This window comes from Ciconia boyciana, chromosome 16 (assembly GCF_034638445.1).
Source record: "Ciconia boyciana chromosome 16, ASM3463844v1, whole genome shotgun sequence".
NCBI classification, from domain to species: domain Eukaryota; kingdom Metazoa; phylum Chordata; class Aves; order Ciconiiformes; family Ciconiidae; genus Ciconia; species Ciconia boyciana.
The window spans coordinates 4,577,037-4,586,627 of NC_132949.1; the positions used below are offsets into that span (position 1 = coordinate 4,577,037).

The 9,591-nt window shown below is 43.7% G+C and overlaps 1 protein-coding gene across 3 annotated transcripts; it reads left to right on the top strand.

The window, feature by feature from the left end:
- The first annotated feature begins 502 nt into the window (after positions 1–502).
- Positions 503–9,337, top strand: LOC140660605 (sterile alpha motif domain-containing protein 9-like). 3 transcript variants are annotated; one of them, XM_072881597.1, is made up of 4 exons: positions 503–1,023; positions 1,968–2,155; positions 2,820–2,863; positions 3,403–9,331. In XM_072881597.1, the coding sequence occupies exons 3-4, from the start codon at positions 2,860–2,862 to the stop codon at positions 8,085–8,087; spliced, it is 4,689 nt and encodes a 1,562-aa protein (XP_072737698.1). In that variant the 5' UTR covers positions 503–1,023; positions 1,968–2,155; positions 2,820–2,859; the 3' UTR covers positions 8,088–9,331. The 3 variants fall into 3 exon arrangements, with proteins under 3 accessions (XP_072737698.1, XP_072737699.1, XP_072737700.1); XM_072881598.1 differs by having other exon boundaries at positions 2,043–2,155; XM_072881599.1 differs by lacking the exon at positions 1,968–2,155 and having other exon boundaries at positions 644–1,023; positions 3,403–9,337.
- Positions 9,338–9,591: the final 254 nt, after the last annotated feature.

A 9,591-nucleotide genomic window follows, 5' to 3' on the forward strand; every position in this document is an offset into this window, starting at 1 on the left:
ACATTCTTCCTGCTAGTCAAAGATATGACTCTGATGCAGGAAACACCCACACCCTCTTGTTTCCAGCAGGGGTGAGCATCGAGCCTCCTTGAAGGCCTGGGAGCTTCATTTTGTTATTCCTACTAACAATCCCTAGGCAACAGCCACCTACATCTTGGTGTCTGAGGCAGGTGAACATGTAAGACGGAAGGGCTGGAATGACTGCACGCTGCAAAAATCTTTATTGCTGTGCAGGACTGAGATATCCATAAGTAAAATTTTTTATGTGAAACTAAGTTGATGAATGACCATGTGATTTACAGGAAAAAAAGCCAGCCTGTAAGACAAGTTTGCCTGCTAGAGTGTGGAAGGCTGGGAGTGCATCACACATCACAAGTATCAGCACAGCCGTCCTGTGCCCCAGCGTTACAGAGGGGTGATGAGCCACTGGTGTTTCATGGCCTCTCTGCTATTTACCTTGCTCAGCTGGCCTGGTGTGAGTAGGTAGCTGATATAGAGGGCAGTAAGTGGGGTGGGGGTGGAATGCCTAGTTTAAAAAAAAAAAAAAAAAAAAAAACAACAAACACTAAAAAAACCCACACAAAAAAGCCCCAAAACCACAAAAAAAGAAAGAAATGCAACACCTTGACAGTACCCTGTTTTGGTACTGTCAAGCCACACGGCGGGTCTCCCCACGCCACCGCAGGAAGCAGAGGATGCCGGCTGGGTTGCAAAGGCAGCACCACCCAGCAACAGCCCTGCCGACAAAGGGGTGGAGACTTGGTGGATCATCAAGTGTTTGCCCAGACCAATTTCCCTTTTCATTGCCGGTAGCAGTAGGAGCATTTACCAGCCCCACGGGAGCACTGCAGAAACACCCTCAGGGCTCAGACCCCGGCCCGTGCCGCTGAGCCGGCGGGCTGGCAGAGCCTGGCACCGCAGCAGGTTGGAGCACCTTCCCTCCCTCTTCGGAACCACTTTCCTTGCAGGCAGGATCTGGCAGGGCAGCACTGGAGACAGCTCGCGTACCGCAGGCTCTGCAAGGTAAGCTCTCGCCTTTTCCCTGAGGCGGGGGGAGGCGGCAGCGGGAGGTTATCCTCAGCCCGGCGCGTTACTTGACTGGTAGCAGGCCTAGGAAAAGCGAGGATCTCCCAGCGCTGCCCGCCGCCCCGTCCCACGGGGAGGAGGGCTGCTCAGCAGTGGTAAGCTGCTCTCTGAGCAGCTCGTGGGGGGGACGGACGGACACACACCCCTGCCCCCGCACGCCCATGGCCACATCCCTTCCCTGCCCACCCATGCAGCCGATAGTGCCCAGGCCCCACGGGAGTGCACGCCGCCTGCGGGAACCACACAGACGCTGCCGCTCACCCCCGGGCTGCTCTTAAAAACGGGTGGGGAGGATGGGCCCGTGGGCCCCCAGCGCGGGGCCCTGCGGGCCCGGACGCGCCTGCCCAGGGCTGCCGGGCTCCGCCTGAGTTTCTCTTTCCCATTAAGTTTCGTTTTCTCCCAAAACTCCGTCTGACGTCAGCTGTCACAGACGAGCGCAGCGGGGAGGGCGGGGGGCACTCACCACAAGCCAAGTCACTGTGCAAGCACAGCGCTGGGAGGTGGGGGGGTGGCTAAAAGCACCCCCTATAAACATTTCAGGGACATTTTTTAGCCCCATTTCTCAGGGGAGAAAGGGCTGTCACTGGCTGTCAGTGTCAATGCACTGGCTGTCAGCAGGAATCAGAGCGGTCCTGTAATAGGTTCCCCTAAGGCACTCGCTTAAACCAAAGCTATATGGGCCATGCTGGTGCCTCAGTCAGCCCACAAGCTTTCTACAGGGCTGACCAGGTGCACTTACTCCACATAGTTTTTCAAGCATCCCCTGTTCTCCTAGACCCATTATCTCCTCAAATGGCCACCTTCTGAACTCACCTCTTGCCAAGCTGTGATCCTGGGGAGTACTCCTTGCCTTCCCACAGTTACAACCTTTGTACTTTCAGACATTGCAGGGAGCTTGCGCCGAGCCTCACAACCGCCTTTTATGCCGGCTGCACTGGTGACTCTGCTCCTTTTAGCTGAATCCAGAGGCTGCGAGCATCACTGTTGTACCACCATGAGTTGTGGGGAGGGAGTTGGCCAGGCTATGGACACCTGCTGAACCAGCACAGAGCTGAGCTTTCACACTACAGTAAGAGAAACTCTTTAACATGTTTCCTCTGGCAGTACAGAACCGGCTAGCCCTGCTGCAGTCCATCTCTGTACCCCTGTAAATGGAACCTGAGCAAGGCAGAAGACGTCATGTATCAGGCCAGGACACCCCACTAAAAAGAAAATCTTCTGCTGGGTTGGGCAGTGAGTTGAACTGCTTCATGGAAAATCCAGTGAGCACCAGAACAGATGTGGGGAAAAAAAGAGAGGGAGAGGGGGAAAGAGTACCCACAAAAAAAAGGGGGGGGGGGGGGGAAGGGAGTGTGAGGGAGCAAGAGGCAGGGAAAGGGAGAGAAAGTGAGAAAAACACAGCAATAAAAAGCAAGAGATACTACTTAACCTAGGGGATAGAGTAGCATTGTGCTTCCTTTTTTACAATATCTAACAAACAGAAGTGGCTGTTAAGAGCGGCACGGCTCTCAGCAAAACCCCATCTCCTTCACATCCAGGCACATGAATAGCTGCCTTCACACAGTACAGGCATACAGAAGCAGTGCAGCTGGCAAGACCAGACTTTTAGAGGTACAGAAACTACTTTGGACTAAAGAGGTGGTGAGGGGGTTGGTTAAACAGAACAAATAAGTCAACAACTAACACAGGAATGTTAACTGTAAACCTGACAACAGTTATGTTTCCCCCTCTAGGTTTTGTTCATTAACAGCAGGATTTCCCTCATCAAAGGCAATGGGTATGTGTTGCTTTCAGAAAATTTGTACTTTATATGTAGCAATTTGCTTTTTCAATATCTGCATTTTAAGGGTTCATCTCTAGTGGGGAACTAATCAGTACTCTTAACATAATCTTATGGTTTGTATTGATGCTATCTTCATTTAGCAGAAAATGAACAGACTCAGGTGGGTAAATGAACTACCCAAACCTCTCTAGTTCAGAGAATTCAATAACTTTGTTCCAATAACTTTATCAAATCATTCCCTTCAAAAACATTTTGAGTTATTTCCATGACTCCCTTTGAGGATCGTTTCCAAACCTCCCTCATGGTTTCCTGCTTCACTGATTTGTTAGTCCTGTACCATTGCTTAGGACTGCTTTTGATTAAGGATGCTTTTACTGACGTATTTGAGAAGTTAAGACAGTCTCTCACTGTGACTGGTAGAAAGAAAACAATCTAGCATTCAACATGGCCAGTTTTGCAAGGATTATAATGCCTTGTCAAGCACATTAACATGTTTTTAATTTGTACTACTAATACATAATTTTAACTTGTAGATTACAGCACATTACCTGTGAATAAATGGGATGAAAACCATGTCCAATGTTGGCTAGAATCTACTGGAATCAAGAAAGAGTATGTAGAAAAACTATATGCGGAAGAAGTGACAGGTCCAGCGCTAATGGAACTGGATGACTCTTTCCTCAAAGGCATAGGTATGAAGGGAGGCCAAATCCACATGTTAATCCGCAAGAGAAACGAACTTCTGCAGCTACAGGAAAATGCACAGCAAGCCAAGCATTCCAGCAGCAAAAAGTCTGGCAGAACTGATGCGCAAACAGATCCAGTAAGACCCAGAAACACTCCTGCTCAAAAAACTTCAAGTGGAGACAGCTGTGATCCAGTAGATAAAATGAGCAGAAACAACACAGCTTCTACTTCTGGCAAGAGGCAAAGGAGAAGTAACACCTCCCAACTTAAAAATACTGATGAAATTTTAGAGCTCAGCAACTGTCGACCATTTAGAAGTCAGAATACTGATTTCAAATATGTGAAAGACAGAGTTCTTGATCCAGAATCAGGAGTCAGTGGTTTAATCACTCCTTGCCATGAATACAAATCTTTTGCCACTGCTGCAGAACTGAACAAAAATCAACTGCAATCAAAATTTGCCTGCGAAGTGATACGATTTGCTTCAGCCTGCATGAACATTCGAACAAATGGCACCATCCATTTTGGTATCATGGACAGCGTTGAGGACAAGGGTTGGAAACATGGCCAGATCATTGGCATAAAGGTCAAAGAGCGAGAATACTACGTTGATGCATTAGATTATATAGAAAAATGTTTTTGCGAAAACGTACAAGAAATTGCAAGGAAATGTATTCACCCACCTGTTTTTGTTGAAGTGATTTCGAAAGACTCTCAGGAACAAAGATTTGTGGTGGAGGTTGACATTGAACCAACATCCAGTTTAGTAAAGAACAGACTTTTTGAAGTGTATTTGCCGAAATACAATGAAGGCAGCCAGAAGGTGATCCTGACAAAAGATCGAGCTCTCTATCAAAGACTAGGAGCTAAGTCTGAACCTGTAAAGCACAATGATCTAGCTACTTTTATTCAGGGTTTACAAGACAGGGATGCTCAAAGAGAAAAAGCTGAGCTCTCCAGCACAGAAGTACATACAGAAATATCTCAAAATTTGGGAAGAAAGTTATCAATTCTACTAAACGATGGCAAAAGTTATATGGATGATTCCCTACGGTACATCCTTGTCACAAACAGATGTGAAAAGGATAATCTGAACTATATCAACTTTTTAATGCAGTTAAACATTTTCTGTGTCTTTGACTTTGATGAAGATTCTAATGTGTCAGGGCTGTACAACAAGTACAAAGAACACCATGCAACAAGGTCTTATTTTTTACAGGATTTTTCCAATGAAAGTAAGACTGGCAACCCTCCCTCTCAGAAACATTTGTGCCTGTTTGATCAGACCAGCTGGATATTCTGCAACGGGCGCAGTGACTTCCTGGGGGATGAAAAACCTTGTGATGAAAATACATGGATTAGAACAAAAAAGAAATACCTTAAGAAAGCAATCACTTGTATCTGTGACGAAATCCTGCCGAAGCGGTCTTTCATTGTGCTTTTCCTATTGCTATCACCAGTGCAGAAACCACTTGTGGACACTTTTCAGGAATTCTATACAGAGATGAATGGCACAGAGTACATCGTTTGCATTGCAGAGTCCAGAGAAAATTACAGGAAGTGGGCTAATCTAGCTCAGGCGTCCTGCAGCATTGAGACACTAGAACAATGCAGTATTGTGGGTATGAAGCTAAGTCACGTAGATGCCACCATTCAAACGATGCTGCCTTCTACAGCACAACCCAGACATCTGCCAGTTTCCACCAGAGGGCTATGTACATTTCCCTCGCTGGAAGAAGAGAAGCTGTTTTCCCTAGAAATCCTTTGTGTAGACCAATGTGATGATATCAAATTAGATCTTTTGACTGAAAAACAAATACAAGAAATAGAACAAAATTTTTACCGAGGGAGAAAAATAATCTGGGAAAACTTCTGGCTTGCTGATAAAAGACGCTGTGGAGAAATCATTGAACGCGAAGCATGTACAGATGCTAGCAAACTCCTAGATGACATTTTACGAGGAGGCGGACTCAACTATTCTGTAGCTAAACTAAAGATATTTCACCATCCTGGAAGCGGTGGAAGCACAATAGCACGGCAAGTTCTATGGAAAAGAAGAAAGGACTTAAGATGTGCTGTTATCAAAACCTCGTATTCACCTGCAACTGTTTGTGAACATGCACTTGCATTTAGAGATTATGAAGAAAAAGAAATCAGTCTTTGTCTTCCTGTGCTCCTCCTGATTGAGGATTATGATGAAGACTATTTAGAAGAACTAAGGAATGAGTTAATGGATGCTGTAGCAACCAGGAAAATTAATTCCCCCAGACCTTACTTCATTCTCATGTGCTGTAGACGATCCAATGACCCTGAAAGGCTCTGCAGGGCTTCTCCACTGGACACAGTTGCTGTCACTCACAAGCTGACGGACTCAGAGAAAAGTCTGTTCAGAACTAAACTTGAAAAACTGAAGCAGAAAGATGTCAAGCCAGAATTCATACTTACGTTTGTCCTGATGTGTGAGGAGTTCAATGAAACATATGTGAGAGACTTTGTAGGGCACATACTGCAAGACATAGACCGTTCTTCTCGTGATACATGCTTGATGCGTTATGTGGCTTTGCTTAATTTTTATGTACCCAATTCTTACGTTTCACTGTCACACTGTGAGGCTTTTCTGGGACTGGGGGTATATACAGAAAGGAAATCAAGAGCATATGGTTTCAAAAGTCACTTGAGTGAACAAGCCAGAATGATTTTTATTGAGCTACGGGAAAGTACCACCTATATTTCATCTGTTCAGATAATACACTGTCTGGTTGCAAAAGAAATTCTGCATCAGCTTTCAGGGAATGAACCTCAAAGCCAACTTGCAATGACTCTTCTTCAGGAAAAGACACTCTTTGAAAACAGATTTGGACGAGATGAATTCATAAAGTTCATCAGAGATCTATTTATTCGACGTGATAAAAGAAGCAGGGGTGACAATACTGACACTCTTTTCTCCCCATTCATTGAACATGTCTGTAAAGCTGAAGACTGTGAAAAAGCGATAGCTGTTTTAAAAGCTGCATATGAACTCCTTGGAAAAGATCCTTTTTTTGCCCAGCAGCTTGCCAGACTGCATTACAACAATGAAAAATTTAAAGATGCGGAATATTGGGCAGGGGTTGCAAAATTTCATTTGCCAAATGATTCTTATATTTTAGATACAGAAGGTCAAGTCTACAGAAAATGGTTTAGTTTCACTGTGGATAAAATGACACAGGAGGACACTCCTGAAAGCATCATTCAAAAGATAGAGATTGCTCTTAAAGCTATGAAATGCTTCAGGGCTGCACAACAGGCTGCAAAAGCAGAACGCGACAGTATGAACAATGCTGGCTATTTTGGAGAAGTCGAAGTAGGATGTCGTCTCCTTAGATTTTTGTCCACAGTCGATGTATTTCACAGAAGTCCAGAGGGGGAATATTCTGAGCTGGTGAAATACCTGATCACAGATTACATTCCTAAAGACATTGAAAAAACATGGGGAAGGCTTCACTCCCGCCTAAAAGGCTTACGCCAGAACCTGTACAATGCTCTGGAATGGATTTCAGAAGACCTAAGTTATTTCCAAACAGATAAAAACCATGAGAAGGAAGAGGAAGATGAAAAAGATGAAAAGGAAGAACAAATTTATAATCCCAGAAAATGGCTAAAAAGACAGTCTGAGGTATATGCCAAGTTCTTCATCTCAACATCACTTATTGAGGACAGCAATGGTGGCCTTGAGAGCCAGCTGATTAGACGCATGAATATTTATAAGAGTGGTGGAGGTAGCGTCACTAATATCCTGTCATTCTTAACAGATAAGAAAGAGAATAGGTCAGCTGAAAAGCTAGAAAACATCCTTAGTTTCTATACAGAAAACCCACTAAGGGACAGGCTGGAGGACAACGATCTGATCAATTATATTTTGTGCCACATCACATTAGCATGCTTAGCACCAGGATCAGCCAAACTTCTTCCAGCGCAGACTCTTCGTGAGCTCAGCGTAAGATTCTTTAAAGGAAAAAGACCATTTCCAGCAAGTGCCCATTTTTTGCTCACCTTGCTGTACTGGCCAGATGAGGCATTAGACAAAGAGCCTAATCCAGATAAAGATGAAATTCTAAACTTGGCCCTTCAAACCCTGAAACGTTTATATGACATCAAGATGAAAGATGTTCCTACCAGAAAGAAAAGAATCTACACCCACTTTTTTCTGGGAAAGGGTTACGGCTTAGGTAAGATTGTGCACAAAACTAAAATTGATAAATTAATTAGTGGGTCCTTAGATGAGAGGAGAATGAAGTGGCTACATGGGACTGTATGGAATATTGCCAAGATTCGTGACATTCTCAAAAGAGTTTCTGGTTGGACCAAGGACAGAAATTTATTTATACGTGGCCACGTGAAGGCGTTTCCTATCTTGCCACTCCATCGTGACTCAGTGCCCCCTGGAAATGAAAATGTGACCTTTTATTTAGGCTTTTCATTTAATGGTCTTGTTGCTTTCAATATTGAGGTTGAAAATAACCCAACTGTTAGCAGAATACAAGGTATTTAGTACATTAACAGTACCTAAGTACCTACTGTGCTGTTAGAAGATACAGCACTGAAAGCGTCCATTGTCACATTTAAAACAAAAAGTAGACTGCACCGGCTGAACATCACCAGGTAGCAAAGTAACCACACTTTACTACAATAATGACCAAATATCTAAAAAAATTTGAAGCCTATTAGTAAAATATACCTTGAAACAGAAGCCTTTGATAGTTTTGGAGTCACCAAAAGCAAGATTTCAAACTTAAGACAGCAATAATTGCAGTATTTGCTTGGGGACTGGGGGGGAGACAAAAGACCCACTATTTCTTCTCCCCCCCCAATATTTGGAAAACTGAGCTCCGGAATAAATCGGTATAGCGGGGATCCCTTTCTTCTCAGGTCACAGGTTAGGATTTTAAGTTAATTTCTGGGTGGTCCTGATTAATAACAGAATTTGTCCACTGTAACCGTATGTTTTTTCTTCTTCCTGAATCAGCAACAAAAAGTTTAAGTGAACTTACAACATAATATACTACAGTGGCTGTAACATACTTCGCTCACTAACATGTACCATGTATGAAATACATCTACCCATCAACTGCAAGCCAATATCCAATATAGAAGCACAGAGGGAAAGCAAGCAATTTTTAAGCTGACTTTGCAAACATCAGGATTGATAAAAAACAGGTCTCAAAATTTACATCACTCTTATATTGCTTCTCCAAACAGATTTTACAAACCATACTAGATATACCCATATCTGGGGAGGGGTGCAGAGACACATAAAGCAGTTAGACACTGATGACACAAAGATTATTTGTACACGACGTTATTTCACAGTCCAAACAATTCCTGCACTTGGCCAAATGTTTTTGCAGCATTATCCAAGAAATGTCCAGTACAAGTACAGTACAAGACTCAAATTTGTCTATTGTATATATCCACGCTGGAAAACATTCTTTGTGTAGCCCGATTTACTAATCTGAAAAACGCATAAGTTTGTTGTCAGCACTGTGTCCGCAACCATTGTGTCTCATTAAGCTTCTAATAATAAAGCCACCTGTTATTCTTGGAGTTTCACATTGTTTGATACCAATATTGTGACTAAAATTTCCAGAAAACCTGTAATATACCTTAAGTTTTAACCTAATAAACAACCTTTAGGAAGAATTACCATTTCTATATGAGCTTAATTACCCTACCTGAAGATGTAGCTCTTAGCAGTAGCAAGGTATGATTTGCTTTTCAAACTTTGGCTAAGATCTGGGCACAGCCAAAAACAGTAAAAGGAATTGCAAGCCACTATGAATTCAGAACAAACGAAGTCTCAAACAGGATGAAACCAAAGATTATTCTGTCTAGTCAAAGCCTTCACCTTCTGGCCTCAGGAAGCAGATACAAAGCTTGGGACTGGTGGCCAGGCAATACTTGTCTCCTTCCCTTGCCTTCAACCTGGGAGACACAACAGCAAAGTACTCTTGGAGGGCTGCACTTTTTGCTTGGGAAATCCAGGCTGGCAGATTTCA